Source organism: Babylonia areolata, chromosome 22, assembly GCF_041734735.1.
Source record: "Babylonia areolata isolate BAREFJ2019XMU chromosome 22, ASM4173473v1, whole genome shotgun sequence".
Classification (NCBI taxonomy): domain Eukaryota; kingdom Metazoa; phylum Mollusca; class Gastropoda; order Neogastropoda; family Buccinidae; genus Babylonia; species Babylonia areolata.
The window spans coordinates 33,137,766-33,162,132 of NC_134897.1; the positions used below are offsets into that span (position 1 = coordinate 33,137,766).

Here is a 24,367-nt window from a genome sequence, read left to right on the forward strand (position 1 = left end):
ACACACACACACAACACACACACACCAACCCCTGTACTGGGGGACTTCCCTGCTTGTCACGTTAATGTAAAACAAACAAGCTGTGTGTGATCACGCTTCTCTCTTGCCGTCTGGAATCGTGGTCAGCTGTGGTGTGGAAATCTATGGGTTCAGTCAACGGCAAGTGCTTGGTACTGAAGGAACTAGAGGGTGTGAGTGTGTGTATGTATACCTCCCTCCCACCCTCACCTCTTCTCCCCCACCCTGGCTCCATATCTGTCTCTCTGTCTGTCTCTCTCTCTCGCTGCCTGTCTCAGAATCAGAGTTCATTAAGGCCCAGTAAATTAATACATTTTGATTCTCTCTCTCTCTCTCTCTCTCTCTCTCTCTCTCTCTCTCATCTCCCTCTCTCACTCGCTCTCTCGCCTTCTTTCCACCCCCTTTCTCTGTTTCTTTCCCTCTCTTTTCTTTTGAGTGTGTTCCTCATTTTCCGTTTCTTTCTTCCCTCTTCCCTGTCTCCCTCTCTTCAATTTTCTTTCTTTCAGTTTAAACCGCCCCCACCTCCCACTATATCTCTCGTGACCAAACTTGCCATTGTAAATCAGCTTGAAATTGTTTCCGAGCTTTATGCCTGCAGCTGATGAATAGATAGGTACTAGGTAGGAATATGTTTATTAACACTTTATTCAGAGACCGAATACCGAATAAAAACAGCGTCTATGCGAAAAGCCCCATGGAGAAAAAAACAAAAACAACAACAAAACTCCATTACATTTACATATAACTCTTGGAAGCGCGAAGCCTATAAAAGCAGCACCTTCATCCGAAGATCCAGAACTAGGAGTGGAGTCCTCCTTTCCCGTCGAGACAAAATTGTCCGGAGGAATTATCTCATTGTCTGCGTCCTGAAGAAGGGGACGGAAGAACGTTTAGGCCAATCAGACCAGAGTGAGAAAGTTGTCCAAGGGGAGGAGTTAGGGGGTGGGGGAAAGGAGGAATGGAAGGGAAAGAGGTGGGTGGTTGTGGTGGGTACAGAAAGCTGGTGCCAGCGTGCCTCCCTGTGAGAGGGAGAGGTAGGGACGGAGAGAGAGAGAGAGAGAGTGTGTGTGTGTGTGTGTGTGTGTGTGTGTGTGCGTGCTATCGATCTGTGGGTTGGAGCACGGAGAGTGGGGAAAGAACGTACTGGTTTTGGCTTTCAAGGTTAGCAGCCTTAGATTGGGGCAGCGTGTCCGCACAAATGTTGCTGACTGGGCATTCGTTACTCTTGAATTTCTCCTCCCTCTGTTACTGCAATGTGTTTTCGGCAGCAAGTGGTCCCGTTGCCATGCTAGAGCCTTTCAGTTGATGTTGGTCATGTGCTATGTCTAGATTATGGATGATAACGGTTTTTTTGTTTGTTTGTTTTTTTGTTGTTGTTTTTTTTGGGGGGGGTTTCGTATGCGCGGCGTTTATATTCTTTTCGGTTACTTTCGTCTGTCTGATTTTGTGTTTAAAGCACTTTGTTTTAGATATAGGAAAAATGTAGCCACTCGTTTTGAGTGTCTTTTTCGCTGATACAATACTTTTGGTCTGGTCATGAGATTTGTATAAGTTTCTGTGGCCTTTCATGCCCTGCTTTCATGATCTCTTCAGTTTTGATCCGTCCTCACTTCAGTGCTTGGTTTGAGGCTCTGTCAAGGTTTCCGGTGTTGGCAGATGCATGGTGGGACTGTCGTTGGAGGGACCTGATGACATTTTCCACTGTGAAGGGAGCACTCCCTCAAGTCTGTCTCTGCTCTTTCGTCAGATGGTAGTGTCCCGCGTATGTTTAATCAGAACAGGCACCACTGAACACCACCGAAGTGAGTCGGCAGCATTGCAGGTGTCATATGTGTGGCCCACTGACAATGTAAAATTGGTAATACCCTGCGGAATGCTGCTGCTGCTGAGACGGCGGCAGACGAACCAAGGTGCGACTATGTAGGGGGACTCCGTATGAGTGGGTTGGAGTAATGATGCCATTGACGTTATATGCAAACAACACAAACAAGCACACACTCAGACACAGCACGCGTGCATACACTCACGCATGCATGTGTGGAAATAGGGAAGAATATTTTGTGCATTTTCTTCCAGCACGTGACAAAGAAATGAATATTGTCATGGGCACGGTATCTAGAAACCATACTATCTAAAACGTGCCTTTGGAACAAGCACTGGGAAAGAAACATCGACTCACAATGAACTCTGTTGCGAATGCACAATACTACAGAATTGAAACCTAAATCTAAAGTTCCCCTTCATCGTAAGATCTGGAATTAGAAAGGTAAGAAGATAAAACAGCCGCTTACCCAAGAGACAGACAGTTGTCAAACGGAATTATCCTACTGTCTGCATCCCGAAGAAGGGGACAACAAACGGTTTGGCTAATCAAATCTAAGTGAGAAAGTTTTCCCACGAGGGTCGGGGAGTGGGACAGGGAGTGGGTACAGGGAGTGCGGGTGGACACATAAACGTGGTGCCAAAGCGCTTCCCTGTCTGTGTTTGTGTGCGTGTCTGTGTATGTGCTATCGATCTGTAGGAATGGGCGGGGAGAGTGATGCTGGAGTTGGGAATAAAGGGGACTGGTTTTGGCTTCCACGGTTTCAAGGATGGCGCTGTGCTGCTACCCATGCTGACTGGGCACTCTTGCTGCTTGCCTCCTCTAGCTGCCGTTGTACAAGCCGCATTGGCTACGGAAACATGCAAATCACAGGACCAGCCACGCCGTTGGGCCGATGCTGTGTGTCTCTTGTCGGGATATTCATTTCTCCGATTTGTGTACACGTTCATGTTCTCATTGTTTTCATTGCTGTTTTCATTGCCGTCTGTTTAAGAAGTGTTTTTTAACTGCGCTGTTTGTACTGTTTGTTATGGTCTGCTCTTTAATTATTGTCATTTGTTGTTGCTTGTGGTTAGAAGTGGTCGTCACTTGTTTGTATGTGGCTCTGTTTTTTCTTAAATGGTTTGTCTAATGATGGTGTTTAACAGTTCCTTTCTTCACTTATTTGCTTGCTCGCCTCAGTGTTTTTGAAGAAAGCCAGCAATTTTCACACGTCTCGTATGTTATTATATATAATACAAGTAATCATATATTCACGAATAAATACGCAGATAACTCGAATAAGGACACACGCACACAACACATTCGCACACATATCCCTGAGCTTGCGTATGTGGAACGAGAGTCTGAACTCACGGGCATTGTCGTTTGTTTTGAGTGTCTGCAACAGTTGAAAAAGCAACGAATTAGCACGCTATTCAAGGTCACGCTGTCTATAACATTGCCATTGCGGCTTGCCATAGGGGTAAAAGCATCGACTAACAAACGAGTCTGTCAAACATGTAATCAACACAGGAAGGAAGCTCGAAACTGAAAAAAAAAAAAAAAAAGCCCAAAACTAACATAGTCATTGCGAAGTCTGGAGATGGAACGCAAGATTCCCATTCCTACGGTCATTGTCTTCGTTTCGAAAAAGTCGCAGACAGCACGTTGATCGAGTCAGTGGGACCAGAGTGAGAAAGTTGTTGCTGCTAAGGGAGGGGGCAATGGGAGGAAGGAACGAGGGGTGGAGGTGGGGGTGGGGCGGGTATACATACATAAACTTGGTGCCAGAGCGCTTCCCTGTCTGTGTTTGTGTGTGCGCGCGCGCTATTGATCTCTGGAATGGACTCTGGAGTGAGGGTTGGGGGATGGGTGTCGAGTGGGGAATAAACGCACTGGTTCTGGCTTTCAAGGTTAGCAGCCATAGATGGAGGCAGCGTGTCCGCATGATCTTGCTGACTGCGCACTCTTCTTGCTGGGAAAAAAAAAAGAAAGAAAAAAAAGCGCGAACAAAGAAAAAATGCAAAGCAGAGGACCGGCCAAGTCTGGGCCGATGTTGGCCGTGTACCATAATAAAAATCAAGATGATTATTTAAATGGACTCATCCCATTTGTGTGCTAGTATGTTTTCGGATTTGTCCATTGTTGTTTATTTGGTTTCTGCTAAACTAGGTTGTTTGACGTATACGAGAATGATTTCCCATGGTTGTTTGTGTGTTTGATCGCGTAAAAAAGTTTATTCAATAAAAAGAACATCGCATTGATAACAGGGTTTGTCTAGGTTTTGCCAGTTTGCTTGTTTGCATTAACTTTGATTTTGTTGTTATATGTGGAATATAATGTGTAGCCAGGTTTTTTTTTCTTCTTTTTTTTTTAAGGTGTGTGTGTACACGTGTGTTTGGGTGTGGGGGATTTGTGTGTGTAGGGGCTGTGGGGGTGGCGTATGGAAGTGTGGCCCCTGCATGTTGTCTTTTGTTTTGCATTTGATTTCCATGGTATAAACAAATTATCCAGAAGAAGAGAGGAAACAGCTAACCAACTCTTGCGGTTTGGCAGAATGCCAACCATTGTGATATTTCACGTGTATTTACTAGAAATAAGTAAATAAATCCACACACAATACACAAGCGCGCGCGCGCACACACACACACACACACACACACACACACACACACACACGCACGCACGCACGCACGCGCGCGCACTGCTTGCAAGAGAGGCACTCGATTTGCAGTGTTTCCGCATTTTATGTCTGGAAAACCCAACAAAAAATAATCGACTCACAAGCAACTCTATTATCTCCAAGAACAAGAGGGAATGCAGGGAATGCCGCCCCTTCCCACAGAGAGAAACTGTTGTCCAGAGGAATCATTTCATTATGTGTTCTGAAGAAGGTGGCTGAACGGATAGGCCAATCAGACCCGAGTGAGAAAGTTGTTCCACCGTCCACCGTGTGTGTTGGAGGGTGGGAACGTCGCGGTGGAAAGAGGAAGTGAAAGTGGAAGGAGGGAAGGGCGTGCATAAACTTGGTGTTTCAGCGCCTCTGTGTGTGTGTGTGTGTGCTATCGATACACACACACACACACACACACACACACACACACACATATATATATATATATATATATATATATATATATATATGTATATGTATATTAGAGGAGGGGAGAACTGGGAGACCGAGTGGAAGATAAACGGACTGGCTTTGGGCTTTCGAGGTAAGATGGCCTGTAGATGGAGCCGGAGGCAGCGTGTCTGCACAATGATGCTAACTTTGCACTCTTCTCGCTTCATGTTTCCCGTACACTACACTCTACTATTTGCTGTGTGTATCGTCTGGCAGCATACAGGCCAAGCTGCCAAAACATCCAAATTCAGAGGACCTGTCGCGCCCTTCTCGGGCCGATGCCGTCCGTGTGCCATGTCAGGATGTATGGATTTGTCCCCGTTTGTGGGCCATTTTGTGTTCTGTTTGTCCATTATTTCTCTGTTTGCTTTGCGTTTCTTGTTTATGTTGTTCATTATTGTCTGCTCGGCTTTTGTTTGTGTTTGTTGTTTTATGGCGAGCGAAAACTTGTCTCCTTTTCAATGTGAATTGTTCGTTTGTCGGTAAAACACGTTTGGTCCAATCATGTGATTTGTATTGATGTTCTTTTTGTGTGTTCGCTTTACTTTGTTTGTTTGTTTCTTTGTAGAAACGGAAGCGTGGGCTCTGTTTTTTTTTTTGTTTTTTGTTTTGTTTTGTTTTTTGTTTTGTTGTTGTTTTTTCCGTTTCGCAACTGATCTTCCATTTATTAGTTAAATATCCACTAAGATCCAAACACCAAGAATACCGCTGTGCTTTTAATGAACGGTTAACATTTCCACACATCTCTTGCGCCTTTGAATATAGAAAAACAAACAAATGAAACAGAAAGAAAGCAAGTTTTTTTTAATTTTTATTTGTTATTTGTATTAAATTATATTTGTAAGACCGAAAATTAGTCGAAGCTGTTACACGCGCGCGCATGTGTGCGAACTTGTGAATAAGGGGGGAGTAACAAGATGAGTTTACCCTCTTTCAACAGCCGCCCGCCTTTCTATCACAGTACACAAGTTATGTTGCTCAACTTCAAGTTGAACCAACAGTCCTCCTCCTCACCCTTCCGTCAATGTGAAACAAGACTGCATGGGAGACGGAGAGGGCATCGACCCTGTGTTTTCCCTTTAGTTTTAGTTTTCTTCAACCTTGAAAGGGAAATAGTCATTAGCATATTTTACTGGTGTATTCCCGCACCACCCCTCCCCCTTCCCCGCCTCCACTCCCCCCTTGTTTAAAAAAAAAAACATTTTTTTTTTTATTAACGTTCCAACGACAAGGACACACACTCACAAACACACACACACACACACACACACACACACACACACACACACACACACACGAGAGAGAGAGAGAGAGAGAGAGAGAGAGAGAGAAGGGGTTAGGTGCTGGAGATATTTGAATGCAGGTGAGTGAGGGGATGGTATTAATTTTTACACCACTGTGACCCTATGTCCACATGTTTCATTCACATCAAAAGCAAAATTTGTACTTTCAAACGCTGAAGATGGGAGGGAAGGGAGAAAATGGACCTCTCGCGCTTGTTAGGACTCATTGAAGCGTAGGTGTTTACAGAAATTTTATTTTATCATCTTCAAGATATAGACACATACCAGAGAGACGTACGTCCCCCCCCCTCCTCCGCCCCCTGCCACCGTCTCTCCCTAACACCTCTCTCTCTCTCTCCTCCCTCTCTCTCTCCACCCCCCCCCCCCTCCCCCCCCCACTCTCTCCCATTGACAAGGCTTTGATCATTTCACACAGACGCATACTTGCATGCCAACGCATAAGATACCCGTATTCGTGTTCACATTCTTTGTCTCCCCCCCCCCCATCCCCCCGCCCCCCCGGCCCCCCTCAGCCTGCCTCTATGTACGTTTAGGTCGCGCGCGTGCATGTGTGTGTGTGTGTGTGTGTGTGTGTGTGTGTGTGCATGCCATGCATACACTTACGCAAATGTATGTTTTAAATGTTCTGAGTAATGCCATGTGAAGGCATGGGCATACATGTATGTGCGGGGGAAAAAAAATTGCTATGTCTACATGTATAATGACATATTCAACACTGTTGAATACAAACAAGAAGTTAATATTCCTTGCGCGTTCCCAGATGCATCCAACCTATGTAAACACGACTGACCCAACTTCTTGGGAGGCCTTTTCACTGCAGTCATAATCCACAACAACAGCCCCCCCACACCTCCTCCCCACCCCTTCTCTCTCTCTCTCTCCTTTGGAGAAGAAAGCGGAAGAGCAAATAGAGCATAGCAGAGCATACGTATGCGCGCAGGTAATTATACAGGGGCAGCAGTAAGATAACCTCGCACACGAAGCCGAGTCGTGCAGTCTAGCACGAACCCTGAAACGCATGACTGCACGCTTGCTGTTTATTTACGTGGTGCTGATATCGTCTCCGCAGCATGGAAGGAAGAGGTGTAGTGGATCGAGGGGGGAGTGTGCGTGTATGTAGGGTGTGGTGGTGGTGATAGGTGGGGGGAGGAAGGGGGAGATTGGGTTGGGTTGGGGGTAGTGCTAATAAAGTGCAGCCATACACATGGCGCCAAGATCTGGCAGTGCTCGCACGCTCAGGCACGAAGAATGGATGTTTTTTAATCTTTCTCTAATTTCAGTCTGTCTGTCTGTCTGTCTGTCTGTCTGTCTGTCTCTCTCTCTCTCTCTCTCTCTCTCTCTCTCTCTGTCTCTGCGACAAATCACGGCTTGAGATTCTGATCGAAAAAAAAAAAATCCATATGCTCGATTGTTGTATGTATGCGCGCGCGCGCTCGCTCTCATGCGCGCGCGCACACGCACACACACACACACACACACACTCGTACAGGAGGGTCATGCAGGAGTGAAAGGGAAGCGGAGAGGGGATGTACAGTGAAGGTGGGTTGTCACAGCCAGTTAGTTCCAGGTGAAAACTTTCACCTGACTGACCCCGACATTCGTGTGGTCCGTGCTCGCTCACAAGAACACGGTCACCGCTCAACGCTTGCTGTCTCTCTTTCGCTGTCAACTCTGCCTCTCTCGCTGTCTCCCTCTTTCTCAGTCTATCCCCGTATCTCTCTTTCCGTCTCTTTCCATTACTATTCAAACACTAAGCAGGTTCAACAAGTAGAGTGATGTTGATTTGTTTCGAACTCTTTAAAATGTGTTGAAGTTTATCATGTTCTACTGATATTGTACTGAAAGAGGAAACGAGACTTTGACAGAAGTGTGTGTTTGTGTGTGTGTGTGTGTGTGTGATATGTTTGCCGCGATATCAAACATCCATTTTTGTTTGTGGGAAGTTTTACGCAGTACCGGCTCCGGGGCTATCCCTGTTATTTACATACTTTGCATGCCACAGAGCATTCCAGAGTTATAATTATGCTAATAAGGGTCACAGTTGTCACCTGACCCTGGCAGCCATAATAGTGGCCTTCGCCGCCTTTCGGGTCTGTTGCTATAGCTAGTTTGTGTGATGAGTGTGATAACTTTGCCATACAAATGCTCAAAGACGTTAATGTGTGTCTAGAAGGAACGACATGTCAGAAGTCCTGTCGATGGTTGTAAGATCCAGATGCCTCGAAAAACCTAACGTTCCAGTGGATTCAGTCCCTATGAACGTAAACGTATGGGACTGGAGCAAAGACAAAAGACATCTACTGGCTCAGATTATGTATATGCAGGATAACAAGATGTTACAGAAAGTATGTTTACACAGAGGCGATTTTCAAAATCTTTAAAAGTGTTGCGCACCCTAACAAAATCAAATCAAGAAGAGTGTAAAAAGACGTAATCTATCTTAACCTTGTCTGTCAATCTTTTTGTTTAGCCACAAAGGAAACCGGGAGGGTGAAGTGGAGAAGGCGATTGGTGTCTCCTTTTCCCCTTCCGTTATATACCCTCGTTCATTCCTGCCCACCTTCCGTTTCCCCCTGCTGCTGGCTAAACACACCCAATTTATGGACATTTTTCTCTTGCCCACTCCAACACTTTTTCCACCCTGCTTTCCCCCCCTTCCCTTACCCTCTCCACATCCATCCCCCACACACCCCACCCCACCCCTGTTCCCTTTTTTTTTCAGCACCACTCCAACGTTTTCAGCCATTTCCACGCTCTGTCCTCATACACACTTCCCTCTCTCCCTCTCATACCCTTCTTCCTTCCTCCTCATTCTGCACGTTATACTTCCCAGTCCAGTTAGCGGGCTTGCAGGTGTGCGGTAAGGGAGTACAGGATGGTGTGTGGGTGGGTTGGGGCAGTAGTGACCTCCCTCCTCCCCAGCACACACACACACACACACACACACACACACACACACTTGGCCCATTTGGGTGTGTGGGGGTGGGGGGTGGGGTGATCGTGGCATTGGCATGCTGTATGGCTTCAGTTAATATGGTACCCGGAAATGTCGGGGTCCATGGGAGGAGAAAGGTAGTTGAGGATATGGGAGGGAGGGAGGCTTCGTGGGTGCTGTAGTGAAGTTGGCAGTACAGGGCAGGAGTTGGAGCTGGGGTGGGAGAGCGCAGTGGGTAGCGGGCCATGTGTGTGTGTGTGTGTGTGTGTGAAGGGAAGGGCGGGATGATGGGGTGTGTGGGGTCGTTACATACAATACCTGGACCACGACTTGGCAGGGTTTGAGGGCCACTGGAGACTCCAACGTTTTTAACCTTTTTTTTCTTCTTTCATCTCCCAATGCTCTTGATTCAAGTCTTTCTCCGCTACAGGATTAAAGTCTTCCGCTCTCTCTCTCTCTCTCTCTCTCTCTCTCACACACACACACACACACACACACACACACACACACACACACACACGCACGCACGCACGCACATTCCCTCCTTCATTCACCCTCGTTTCCCTTCTTTTTTTTACTTTCTCTCTCAGAACACACTCACTTTCTGCTGTCTGTCTGTCTGTCTGTTTCTCTCTCTTTGAGAAAGAGAAAGACCTTGCTTTTTTTTCTCCCCCATTCAGCAGCGCAATATCTGGCTTGACCATATAAGGCTTTCGTGGCAGGAAAGGGAAGGAGAGTGAGGTCGTGGGTACGGGGAAGGGAGAAGGACAGCGAGACGGCTAGGGGCAAATCTCTGAGGGTGTTAATTACGATGTTTTAAAAAAAAAAATAAAAAAAAAGGGGGGGGGGGGGTCAAAGTGATACCTCTGTCAAAGGAATATAAACTGACTACACATAGAAAAAAAAAATCACCTTGATTGCTCATGATTACTTCATCCTGTTCTCTCACTCTTCCTCCGTTCCCATTCGCTAACGGCTTGTCTCTCATTCGAACGCGTGCACGACGGGCGCAATAACCGAGTGGTTAAAGCGTTGGACTTTAAATCTGAAGGTCCCGGGTTCGAATCTCGGTGACGGCGCCTGGTGGGTAAAAGGTGGAGATTTTTCCGATCTCCCAGGTCAACATCTAGTGCCTGAACCCCCTTCGTGTGTATACGCAAGCAGAAGATCAAATACGCACGTTAAACATCCTGTAATCCATGTCAGCATTCGGTGGGTTATGGAAACAAGAACATACCCAGCATGCACACCCCCGAAAGCAGAGTGTAGCTGCCTACATGGCGGGGATAAAAAACGGTCATACACGTAAAAGCCCACTCGTGTACATACGAGTGAACGCCGTGGGCGTTGCAGCCCACGAACGCAGAAGAAGAAGAACGCATGCACACGTTCACACACCTAACAGACGTGTAGGCGTTGGCACTTGCACATATGTACAGAGGAAACGGTATCTTTCTCACTCGCCACACACACACACACACACACACACACACACACACACACACACACACACACACACACACACCTCACTACTATACTGAATACACAAATCAACCCTCAAACCACACTGGCAGCCCAAGCGGTTTCGCACAGCCTGTACACACCGACACAGCATGAGACGTGTGTATACATGTATGGAGGAAGGAAGGAAGGAAGGGAGGGAGGAAAGGAGGAGGAAGGAGGGAGGGAGCAGGGGGCGAGCAAAGAGACAGGTACAGCAACCTGTGATGAGATTATCAGCTACTATAGATGTGTACTTATTGCAGGTAGAAAGCTGTGAGCTTTCTCACCTCTCTCCTCCTCTCCTGCCTCCACCCTGGCTTGTACCTTACCTTCCCCCCACACCGCCTCCTGGCCAGGTGCGAAGAGCCTCTGTCGGGGTTTGTTGGGTTGGGTACTAGACACACCACAGGTTCAACTTTTCCCCCCGCCCCCTAACCACGACCACCCCTCACCCCACTCCACCCCTCACGCCCCCCCAAACCCCCTACCCCCGTCCTCCGCCCCCCTTTTTTTCTTTTTCTCTCCATTCCATCACTGCGTATGACCTTTGGCCTCGTCTCCTGCCTCACGCTCTGTCTGTGTTCGTATTGAGATCTCTGCCTGCCTGTCTGGCTCTACAGATCTCTATCCGTCTCTGCTTCTGTCTGTCTGTCTGTCTATTTCTTTGCCCTCTCTCTCTTTCTCTGCCCCCCCTCTCTCAGCCTTTCTGTCTGTCCATATTCATGCTCTTCCTCCTCCTCCCCCCTCCGCTCCCCTCCACCCCCTATCCGCCCCCAGATTGATATCCTTTTCACACACACACACACACACACACACACACACACACACACACACACACGCACATACACGAACGAACGTACGCATGTATGCTGTGATGGCTTGTGTTCTCTATTATAAAACAAACAAAAAAAAAGTTGTCAAATTAATACCATCAGTGATTGATATCATCGTTTAATCATTAGCCTGTCGAAACTGAATGTTCTATATTCTTCGTTGTTTTATTTTGTGTTTATTCAATGTGTTTCATTCTAACATTGTATAATGTGTATGATCGTCCGTACGTTTTATTGTTTTTTGTTTTGTATTGATTCAGTATGGTTCGTTCTATCATTGTATGATGTGTATGATCGTCCGTACTTTTTATTGTGTTGATGAATTCTTAACTATAAAGCCTTACGGCACTGCGTGGTTATTTTGATCTTTCACTTTCTCAAATGAGTTATTAAAAAAAAAAAAGCCTGTAAGTGTTAGGAATGGTTCTTGTGAGTGTATGACATAATTAAATAGTGGGATGCCATGGTGTGTTGCAGATTCTGCAGGATTATTACCACTTGCAGCACAGAAAGGTGGCCAAACGGTCCATCTACCCCAGCTCCTACTACCACCGCACCCTCGCTAAGGATAGTAAGGTCAGTCAGTCACTCTCTCTCTCTCTCTCTCTCTCTCTCTCTTTGTGTGTGTGTGTGTGTGTGTGAAGAGCGGACGGTTTTGGAAAGGTGCGTCGGAAGATAAAAGCTTATGAAAGTGCAGACATAAATCAGTTTGTGCTGTCGCTTGTATGATAAAAATGCTCGTGCGTGAGAAAAAAGTGAACGCTGACTCTGTGTAAACAAATTGAAAGTGTCACCCGGAATCAGGGAGGTCGTGAGACACACACAGAGAGAGAGAGAGAGAGAGAGAGAGAGATATGATTACACACTGTTATGTCTGGATATATATATATATATATATATAGAGAGAGAGAGAGAGAGAGAGAAAGAGATGAAAGTCAAATGACTTGAATGGCGTCCGCAGCCAGGCAGACGTGATGCACTGTGTAACATAGCATACCTGTCGAAAGCGGCTTCTGTGTTTCCTACGTTAGCTAATTCCCATGTGGATTAATAAAGTGTTTTTTGATTGATTGATTGATTTGATTCTAGTTTTACATCGGTTCTCGCTTTAAACCGGAGGGGTGGGGGCTGTGAAGATCTGGGGGGTAGGTGAGAGGGATGAGGGCGGGGTGGCTGGGGGGGGGGGGGGGGGGGGGCGGGGTTATGAACATGCACGGAGACTGTAGAGGGTGCAGGGTATCTTTAACTTGCCACTGACAGCACCAGAACGAATATGCATTACCATGGATTCGGCCTCACTACCATTTTATTTTAAATCGGATTCCATCTCGCATGCTCAGCCAGCTTGCGACGTAGTCATGTACCGCCGTGTCAGTTTGTGTGTTCCCTTTAACTGAAACAGTGAAAGGTAGATTCTGTGAGAGTTGTTATGAACACCTGGTCATACACTTTGTAGAAACTTCGCGCTTTTCCTGCCGAGGCTGTCAGGAAGGGAGAAAAATGAGGGCTTTCGTTCAAAGGCCGGAACTGTTCAACTTGTCTTCTCCATCATGTCTGTCTCCCCAGGCACCCGTGTAGCCTACCACGTCCTGCTCGTGGGGTTTAGTTTGCTGTTGTTGTTTATCATGCTCTCTCTCTCTCTCTCTCTCTCTCTCTCTCTGTGTGTGTGTGTGTGTGTGTGCAACACTTTCATAGCTCCCTCTCCTCCCCTCTCTCCTGTATGTCTGTATCTTCTCCAGCAGTCATCTTCCACCGTGTAGGTTTTCTGTTGCGTTACCCATCCTTTTCCACTCTTCCGGAACTGCCTCTTCCTCACCTGCTGCTTCTTCTTCTTCTTCTCCACCACCTTCTTTCCCCTAACTTCTCCCTCCTTCATAAAACTAGAAACACAAAATTAAATAAATCACTAATCAGTAATAGCCGTAGCGATTTCAGCAACAACTGTGTTGGCAGTTTCATCACCGGAGCAAACTGGTAAAATAGATCTATGCCAGCTAAATTCTGTCAGTCGTTTTCTGTGGGCCTTCGTCTGGTAAGGGTATTGTTGCGGTCGAGGACATGGTACTGTTTGGTGCAACTCGTGCATTTTTCAAAACTAAAAGTAATGGAAAAACATAAATTTACACACAAAAAAGGGCTAATATTGACATTAGATTTTTGCCCACTTTATTTATTTATTTATTTATTTATTTATTTGTCTGTTGTTATTGGATAGACGTCACTCATCACATTTCGAAACAACGATCTATTGAAATGTATACTCCGTACATGAGCCGAAATTTATTTTTAACTCACAAACTTGAGTTTTTCTGAGTATTCAATACTGATCGGTAAAAAGGGCTGGGCGTTGTTGTTGGTGGATTCATCTATTGTCGTTATTATTATTTTTTTTTTTTTTAAGGACATAGCAACCCATAGTTTGACTCAGTGACTGTGGTTCCCATCGTGCAGGTGGAATTTTGGTGCCTGTTCTGTCGAGGTCGCTTGCTGTCATCGATCATGATGTGTGTGTTTGTATGTGTGTGTGTGTGTGTTCGCGCGCGCTCGCGCCATTTAAAACAGTTATGTTCAGTACCCCATATTGGGAGAGACTAAACGGTGTGAGCAGGGTATGAAGTCCTGTCTTAGCTCAGTGGTAAACATAACGTACAGTGTCACCCACACCTGCTACTGATGTCAGACTTGAATCGTCACTTTTCTTTAGCCCTACCCCCCACCCCCTCCACTCTGTTTCGCACGTGCACACGCATACGCACACGCAAGCAAGCACGCACACACACACGCACACACACACACACACACACACACACACACCCGCGCGGGCGCCTAGCCTACTATGTTTTCCTCGGCGCTATCGGTTTATGTAATCTGCATTGACTCTTGCCATTTAATAATTATGAATAAGCACGCACGGTTCCAGGACTGCTTAGTCAGACTTCCATCTGTGTCGTTAGTTTTAACAAATACCGACTCTGCCCTGGTTCTGACACCATCATCCTTCACATACACATACGCACACGCTCATCCACGCACGCGCGGCTCATGTACACACAGAGACACAGACACAAAGCACAAAGAGAGAGAGAGAGAGAGAGAGAGAGAAGCGCCTACATCCGGCTTAAAACCAATAACAGTCTCTGGACACGAGTTTTATCCTTTTTGTTGTCTCACGCACTGATTAGGACATTGCTCGTTGCGGGAAAGCAGCGACAAGGAGTGACAGTAACCTGAGGTGGGAACAAAGTGACAGTTCAAAGATTGGGAAACAGAGGATCAACTCTGTGCTTGCCTTGAAATCAGATCAAACTCTAGCGTGTTGAGAGGGCAAAATGGTCACATGGTTTCTTTCTGAATTCCTCAATCAGACCTTCTCCACATCAGTGTGGTAAAAAAATTAACAGATGCCAGAAGTAATCCTGCCAAATTTTAAGTCGATCATTAAAGGAAAAAAAAAAGTGCGTGGACTGCAGTCTTCGACAGACAAACAGACTAAAACTCACTCTCTTGGAGCGGTGTATTTAAAAAAATAATAAAATTAAAGTGGGAAAAGTTAACCCAAACTCATACAGAACGGTTCATTTTATCTTTTTTCTTTTATCTTTTTTCTTTTTCTTTTTTTCTTTTTTTTTATATGAGAAATGAAATACTACAGATCATTAGAAATCAAGTAGCCTGTCTTAGTTACTGGTCTTTGAAGTTTGTTGTTTTGGTGTTTGCAAGAAAGTATTGTGTTATTGCTACGGTTGTTGTGTTTGTGTCCATTTTCGTCGTCTAATTCTTCATTTTCCTCGAACTCTTCTATATTTTTCTTGTTTTCATATTTTTCTTCATTTTCTTCGTTGTGTCGTCTTTTTTTCTTTTTCTTTTTTTTATCTTTTTTTTCCGCTACTCCTACATCTCCGACATTTCGTTTCCCTCTTTCCCTCTTTCTTCTTGCACACCTTCTCAGTCAGTGTCATTCTCTTCTTTCACATCGTTTTGTTTGCCACGTGTTTCCTTCTTCGTGTATTACTCTCTGCATCCAATATCTGCTGTGGTCTTCACCCATACGAACAAGCCGATGTGTTTCATTTCATGTTGTTCTTGTAAATGATGTTTTCCATAGTACTACCCGCGGTCCTAGAGCCAGATCACAACATGGCACAAGATAATTGCAGAGCTCTGCAACTGCGTTCTTCAGCAGGCTTCTAAGTGTTCTCCATTTTTGTGAAACAGCGTCGTAGTAACACCAAGTGGGCAAGAAAGACGAATGTAACATTCATGATATTATCTTCCTTCTCAAGGTGTTGGTGTTATTTATGTTCATAAGCTTTTTTTGTGTGTATGCTTTTTTATGTTGTTGTTGTCAAAGCGAATAATTTCAGTTTTTCTTCGGAATCTGTCTTTGTGCTGCGAATGGTTACAAAGTAAGCCAGTGATTTTTTTGATTTTTTATGTACGATTATTTGTGTGAATACTACGATCACTGTGTAACAACGTAATCCATATTCTTAATATGTTTAATGATATTTGATCGTGTACAGCGGAGAGGACACAGTTTCTTTTAATCCCAGACTTTGATGATCCTGAGGGAAAAGTACTGGGCTGATCTTTAAACCTGCTATTTTAAAGACAAGGAAGACAAAACAGGAAATAGGCATCAAACTCGAAAGAATTGTGTTGCATTGTATCCCATTCTTATCACTTGATATTTATTAAATAAAATTAAAAAAAAAAAAAAAATCGGGTTGTTCACTGTGAGAAAAATGTATCATGACGGTTCCGCTTTTTTTTTTTTTTTTTTTTTAAGCAACCTTTTTTGTTCTTATCACTACGCGCGTTAATCTATTGAGCCGGATGTCCACATTAATTTTGTTGCCGTGTTAAAATCGTGGTTAAGTGCTGACTGCACGCGAGGTGTTGACTTTTCGTCTCATCCAAAAACGATTTCACACCCAGGCCACCCACTTAATGTCCAAGTGAAACTGGTTTAAAGAAGGAATTGCCGTGGTGCCTGTGCGGGACTTTATTAAACTCAGGACCCGGACCCTCCTCCCACAAGTTTCTATTCATGAGTATAAGGCGTTCTAACCACTGGGCCACCGCTGCAGGCCTATGATAGCAGCAGTAGAGCAGTAAGCCCCCGTGCCAACTCGTAAAGAGGAAAGGAGGGAAAGGTGAGGGTGGGGGGGGGCTTAGTCTGCGGGACTGATAAGCCGTTTTGACGACGGCTCCGAAGTGGCCCATCTCCATCAGCTGAAGACATAAAGCACCGTAGGCAGTGCTCGCTGGGCGGGGGACGTTCTTGGAAGGACGGTTGTCTGCTCCTGATGCGCGCAGCGTTTTGCGGCAGTGGGAGGGAATCGAAATTCTGGAGAGAATGACGAAAATAGAGCGTTCAGACTTCAAGATTACACGGCATTAACTGTCAACCTCCATGCATTTATCTCCATCAGTAAGGGAGCATTTGCTAGAACAGAGAGACGAGCGTGAAATACAGTTCAAACTTATGTCGTGTGTGTATGAGAAGGGACGAGAGAGAGAGAGCGAGCATGCACACACACACACACACACACACACACACACACACACACACACACACGTGCTTCACACTCACACGCATGTGCGTGCGCGCTCGCGCTCGCGCGCGCACACACACACACACACACTCGGTTTTTGTTTGTTTGTTTGTTTTTTGTAGACACAGACAGAAACAGATAGAGAGAGAGAGAGGTTCTTCCATTTGTCCCTTATCCATACAGGACTCCATGAAAAAAAACACAGCACTGAAAGACGAGAAACGAAGCATCTATAATATATCTACCAAAAAGTTGTCAAGGGCAATCTTGTCAACCAGCACTTCAAATACTGACCAGAATCAACGACAGCCAAAAAGCTAGTGTGGCTGGCAACTCCAAACATTGATAAACAAGACCAGAGATAAGAGAGGAGACTGCAGGCCAGTATCCCATTGGTATGAAGTCTGTGGGGTCATGGGGGCTATCTGCGTGTTTTTGGTGTTCATCTTCTGCCCCATTTCAGCAAACGTTTTAGTGCTGTTAGTGTCAGTGCTCCTGACATTACACGTCGCCTTTACCCTATCCACCCCTCCCCCGCCCCCCACACTGCAATGGCTTTTGATCTTGCCCGACTACTAGACAGCCAGTCTGCCTGGCTGACTGTCCACCACCACCCTCTCTTCTCCTCACCACTTCCTCCTAACCTCTCTCTCTCTCCCCTTCTCTCTCTCTCTCTCTCTCTCTCTCGTGTGTGTGTGTGTGTGTTGCTGACTCTTTCATCAGCAAGTATGCACACGTGTGTACATGTTGTTGCGCATCATAAACATTCTGCACGTGCGAATATGTCCAATGCATACATGCGCGTACTCTTGTGATACACACGTGTATTAATGCAACACACACCTCTGTTTACCTCGTCACATCATTTTTTTTTTATCATTCTGAATTTTATTTTTACTTTTTGGTTTGTTTTCCCTTTTCGTGTATCTCTTCCATCAGGCGATACCTGTGGTGACTGTAAATCTAATTCCATTTTGATAGTGATCGTAGCATTACCTTACTTATTTGTTTATTTAATTGTTTCATTTCTTCATTTGTTATTTATAAGTGCAACGTGTGAGCACAGTGTAAGCTTTAAGCATTTTGCTCTTTTGTCTTTGCTTGCATTTGTAAATCATGTGTAGGTATACTGTTGAACAACTTTTTTTTTCTGGTGTGCTTGTACGCAAGCGTAAACACCCGCATATGCATGCAGACACCCCCCACACCCCCACCCACACACACTACACACACACACACACACACACACACTCACACGCGCGCGCGTGGGCGCACATACACATGCGCTGGTATGTGCGCGCTTGGGCACACACACACAAGCGCACATACACACACACGCACGCACGCGCGTTGAGGGATAGGAGGAGGGAAGAGGTTGAGTGGGAAGAAACAGAAATCCGTCCAAATCCCCTTTATCTTTACCTGTTACCATGGAAATTGACATCAAAAAGAAAGAAGCAGCAACATGCTTAAGGAGAAAAAAAAAGTCTTCGGAAGACTTGTCAACAACTGTTTCAAATATTGACCTCAATCGTTCTGGCAAAAAGCCAGCATGGCTGCCAGCGTCAATCAGACGAGCTGATTGCGTCACGTAGTGTGAACTTTTTGTCAGCTCCCTTCGTCGCCATAATTGCTATTGGTCTGCCAGCTTGTCTGCTTGTTAGTCAAACGTGGGCTCACTTCTTTTTCTTTTTTTTCTTTTTTCTTTTTTTTCCCCCTTACACGTGAACGTGGGTGTAGACACACCCTACAGCTACTCATAATTATACTTTCTCACTCGCGTTCTCCCAACCCCACTCATCCCTCTCCCTTGCGCGCACATGGTCGTTCTCTGTCTGTCTGTCTGTCTCTCTCTCTTCTTTTGTGTGTGTGTGAAAGGAGACAGACAGACAGACAGACATAGAGAGAGAGAGAGAGAGAGAGAGAGAGAGATCCAGTCTGTCCCGAATTTAGTGTTAAAACAAGAAAAAAAGAAGAAAAAAAACAGAAAAAAAACAACCAACTATAATCACAGAAAATCCTGTCAACCAGCACTTCAAATATTGACCACAATCAACGACAGCCAAAAAAGCTAACGTTGCTGGCAACTGTCCAAACATTGATAAACATAAGAGATAGGGAGGGGACTGACTTGACTGCAGGCCACTTGTGGAAGTTCGTGTGCAGTTTTTGAGGTCTGTGGGGTGGGGGGTGGAGTGGGGGGGGGGGGGGGGGGGGGGGGGGGGGGGGGGGGGCATGGTATGAATTCATCTTCTTTGCCCCACTTCATTCAGCAAGCATTTTATTCCCGTCAGCAGGAATGTTCAAGACAAATCGCATCGCACTGTGGACTTGACCTGTTTTGCTCCGCTTCCTTCAAGGCAGTACTCGAGCGAACATTCGGTTTGCCTGTCTGCCTGTTCTTCTGCAGGTTCTTCAGCTCCCTTTTATCTACCACCTGCCCCCCATCCCCGCACCCCCCACCCCCACCCCTCCCCCGTCTCTCTCTATCTCTCTCTCTCTCTCTCTGGAGGTGATAAACTGAGCAGAATCAGAAGTAGCTGGTTTCTCCAGCTCAACCGGTGTAACAGGCCAGATCTTACCCTGGCCAGAGTTTACCCCCGTAAGAACTAGCCTAGGCCAGAGTTTACCCCCGTAAGAACTAGCCTAGGCCAGAGTTTACCCCCGTAAGAACTACCCTGGCCAGAGTTTACCCCCGTAAGAACTGGCCTGGGCTACATCTTACCCGGGGTATAGTTTGGCCTAGGCCAGTTCTTATCCTCTGGGCCATTTCTTACCCCTTTTTTTCTCTAAAATACATTGATATTTGAAGAGTGCCAAGATGAACAAATATTAGAATGAAGGGTATGTGAACTGCGAGGAATATATTTCACACAATATTTATTATTTATTACCAGTGGGCTTTTATTCAAAACTGGAAAGTAATCAATGAACTTGTTGCTTGGATAAAACTGTTGTCTTATTTGCAGTTAAAATTTTCGATATTGAACACCTGTTTTAACTGATATTTGAACATTAAGTTCGTTCCTAGAGACGTTCAGCCGCTCTGATGTACGGTGATTGCTTTTGATGAATTATGCTTAGTAATCTTGAGTTGGAAATAGAGAGTTGCGGTTATGCAAGGTTTGTAATATGGCTGTGACTGGGGATTAGTTTTATTTTATGATGGAATGCACAAAGTATAATGACTTCCGAAACAAGCGTGTGCATGAAAAATATTTGTTTCCGAAGTCGGTTTTCATTGTTTTGTTTTTTGTTCATAAGAAGCAGATGGAATTTGTTAGCTATAAGTACGTTTATCAAATCTGCACATTCAAATGCTAATTGTTATTTGAAACATATTTGCGTTTTCTTATTAAGTTATAGTGTTGAGTATTTGAATGTCTTCTTTTGGGCGTAAAAGTATCATTTGATAGCAGTCCTCCATGAGCAATTAGAGTGAAAGGATGAATAAAACTTTAAACTATAATTTTTTAGATAATGAACATGGAAGAAAGAAGAAACTGAGAAGAGAAACAAAAAGAAAAAGAGGGTATTGAAGAAAGATATCTCCATTAAAAAATCAAAGAGCAAGAACAGAGACAAAGAACACACACACACACACACACACACACACACACACACACACACACACACACACACACACACACCCTTTATTGTTCTGTCTATAAACCTTTCATTCACGATTTTCATGACATCTGATTCTGATTCTGATTCACACACACACACACACACACACACACACACACACACACACACACTGGTCAGCAGTCAGTAGTAGTCAGCGGTGCTCAGTGGTGGTCTGTGGCGGTGAGTACTCATGCTCACCGGTAGTCAGTAGTATGTAGTGGTCAGTGGTCGTCAACAGTGGTCAGTGATCTGTAGTAGTCAGTGGTGGTCAGCAGTGTCAGTAGTTGTCCGCGTTTAGTGGTGTCATTGGTGGTCAGTAATGGTCCGTATATAGTGGTCAGTGGCTCTCAGCGGTGGTAAGTGGTGGTCAGTGGTGCTCTGTAATTGTGGTCAGCAGTAGTCAGTGGTTGTCAGCGGTCAGCAGTGGTCAGTAATGGGCAACGGTGGTTATTAGTGGACAGTGATGTCAGTGGTCAGTGCTGGGCAGCGTTGGTCAGTTGTCAGGTCAGTGGTCAGAAGCGGTCAGTAGTAGTCAGAGGTCAATAGTCGTAATTGTGGCCAGTATGCAGTGGTCAATGGTTGGTTCTGGTCGGTCAGTGGTTAGCGGTTGTAAGTGATCAGCAGTGCTAGTAGTCAGTGGTGGTCAGCTGTCAGTTGTGGTTAGTGTTGCTCAGTAGGGGTCAGTGGTGGTCAGCATTAGTCAGTGGTTATTAGTGGTCAGTGGATGTCATTGGTGGTCAGCGGTCAATAATGGTTAGTGGTCAGTATATGGTGGCCAGCAGTGGTCAATAGTGGTCAGTGGTTAGCGGTGATCAGCAGTAGTCAGCGGTCAGTGGTGGGCAGCAGTGGATAGCGGTCAGTAGTAGTCAGTGGACTGTAGTGGTCAGTAGTGGTGAGTGGTGGTCACTAGGTAGTGGTTGTCAGTGATCAACAGTGGTCAGCAATGGTCAACGGTCAGCAGTGGTCAGTTTGCGGTTAATAAAATAAAAAAAACAAAAAACCAGGACGTCTTGATAATGCACAAATGTGACAAAGCAATCTGAAGAATTTGACGTAGTGGTCAGCAGTGGCAAATAATGGTCAGTAATGGCCAACAGTATAGTGATATCCTGCTAAAACGTTGTAATATTGCATACAGTGTGATGCAAGCTGAACTCTGGTAGTGGTCAGTAGTGGTCATGCAGCGGTCAAACATCTTCAGAGACATAATGCACAAATGCGACAACATAATGCAGTCTGAGCACTCTTGAACTGTGGTCAACCATGGTCAGCTGTGGGGGAACATTGACCTTGGGGAACTTTGACCTTGGAGAATATAGACCTGGGAGAACTTAGAGGTGGGGAAACATAGACATGCTCCCCAGTACTGCATGCCAGCTAGGTCAGTTAACCTCTCTGATTTCTGAAAGTGAGCATGATGTGAGCGGGAGTGGCATGGCACGTGAAGGACATACGTGTGTGTCTGTGGGTGGGTGGGGGTGGTGGTGTGTGTGTTTGTCTGTGTGTGCGAACATAGACGCTAAGGTCAACAACCGGATCGCCAAAGCCAGCGCCGCCTTTGGGAGACTCGGTGAGAACGTGTGGGAGCGGAGAGGACTCAGCTCTACCACCAACCTGGAAGTCTACTGTGCAGTGGTCCTTACCAGCCTCCTTTACGCCAGCGAGACCTGGACTGTCTACAGCAGACACGCCAAACAGCTCAACCTGAGGTGCCTCTGCAGACTCCTCCACATCAGGTGGCAGGACAAAGTCCCCGACACGGAAGTCCTGGAGCGAGCTGGCCTCTGCAGTGTGTAAACCCTTCTGTAGAATGTCCAAACCAAGTGAGCTGGACATGTGGTCAGAATGTCAGACAGCCGACTGTCTAATCAACTGCTGTGTCAGGGCAAGCGCTCAGTTGGAGGACAGAAGAAACGCTACCAAGACTGTCTCAAAGCGTCCCTCAAAGTCCTGGGCGTCGACATCAACACTTGGGAGACACTTTTCTGGACCGTCCAGCTTGGCAGCATAATCACCACAGAAGCCCGTGCAGCTGAAGCCAGGCGCATCACCGAAGCTCACCGAAAGCGTGCTGTACGCAAGGCCCGAGCAGCATCCACTGCCACAACAGCACCCACTCACTTGTGTCCCACATGTGGGCGAGACTTCAGGGCACGGACTGGCCTCACCAGTCACCTCTAGACCCACTGCCACTGATCTTCCATCTGACTTGAAGCATTGGTCATCTTCGAATCCGAAGGACGAACATCATCACATCACTTTTTTGCATTGACTGCGAAGTGGCTTGAGAGTTGGAAGGAGTTACATAAATTCCCATTATTATTATCGTCATCATCATCATCATAATTAATGTAAATGTGATACAGACTGGGTGGGTGAGCGAAGTGTACACAGGGGGTATATTCCAGCCAGCAGGGGTAAGAAATGGCCTAGGCTGGTTCTTACCCGGGATAAGAAGTAGCATAGGCTACTTCTTACCCGGGGTAAGAACCAGCCAGAGATATGTTTCGGCCTGTTACACCGGGCTTTACGTGTTGTCATTCAGTGATGCAGCTGAATGTCTTCATTGATTGTTGAACATCCTTATTGTCGTGAAGCTTTTGGATACTGGGCTTTTTTCTTTTCTTCTTCTTTTCTTTTTCTTTTTTCTTTTCCTCTGCTTTGTATCCATGATAACAACAGTATTCGCAATACATTGTTTCATGTACTAGGCATCGTTTGGAGCATTGAATAATCAGTGGCTAAAAAGCTCGGTAACTTTAAGTTCTATTATAATGAGACACGACACACAACTTTATGCTGGTCTCACTTTCACACAGTTAAAAAATAAATGTATACTGAGCAAAAGGATGTGTGGAGGTGGTGGGGAAGGGTGTGTGTTGGGGGGGTTGGGGCGGGGTGAGAGGGGGGTGTACAGAGTAATGTACCAAGAAACAGGCAAGTCAGTGAAGTTTCTTAGTACGCTGTTACTGTGTGTCATTTGTCTAGTGTGCAAGTTGATTGGGAAGCGTTAACAGCGGCTCGAAGTTGTACGCTTCGTCTTTTTTGTTGTTGATGGGGTTTTTTGTTGTTATTTTTTGTTTGTTGTGTGTTTTTGTGGGGGTTTTTTTGAAGATTCTTTTCGTAACGAGTAGTTCATTATACATCGCCCTTTCTGTTCTGTATTCATAGCCCTGGTAATTTTTCTTCGTGTGTTCGTGTGTGTGTGTGTGTGTGTGTTTTCTTTTTTGATCAGTTAGGCTTTGCACAGTAGCTGATAAAGTATTCACAAATTTTGGTGATGGTTGCTGTTTTCTGAGCAGCTTATGGTGTGGTGACGGTTTCAGGTGAAATGGCTGGAGCAGCAGCTGGCCAAGAAACGTGTCAAGCGGGACATCATCCTCAACGACCCCAAGTGGCCCAACATGTGGTATTTGGTAAGTACTGGACAGCCGTGCGTGTGTGTGTGTGTGTGTGTGTGTGTGCGTGTTTGTTGTGTGTTGTGTGTGTGTTTGAGAGAGAGAGAGAGAGTGTGTGTGTGTGTGAGTCTGTGTTTGTGTCTCTATGTGTCAGCCCAGTCTACGTTGTTTTTTCTTGCATTAATTTACATGCTCCTAAGCTATCATTTAATGTACACAGACCCCGGTTGATTTTTACTCGGCTGTCTACCCTCTCC

The 24,367-nt window shown here is 45.6% G+C and overlaps 1 protein-coding gene across 3 annotated transcripts in view; it reads left to right on the forward strand.

The window, feature by feature from the left end:
• Window positions 1–24,367, forward strand: part of LOC143297424 (furin-like protease kpc-1) — a 218,651-nt gene that overhangs the window by 20,510 nt on the left and 173,774 nt on the right. For all 3 annotated transcript variants that reach the window (XM_076609770.1, XM_076609773.1, XM_076609771.1), the window contains exons 2-3: window positions 12,002–12,100; window positions 24,039–24,128. In XM_076609770.1, coding sequence (XP_076465885.1) covers window positions 12,002–12,100; window positions 24,039–24,128 — 189 coding nt within the window. The remainder of the gene's footprint in view (window positions 1–12,001; window positions 12,101–24,038; window positions 24,129–24,367) is intronic.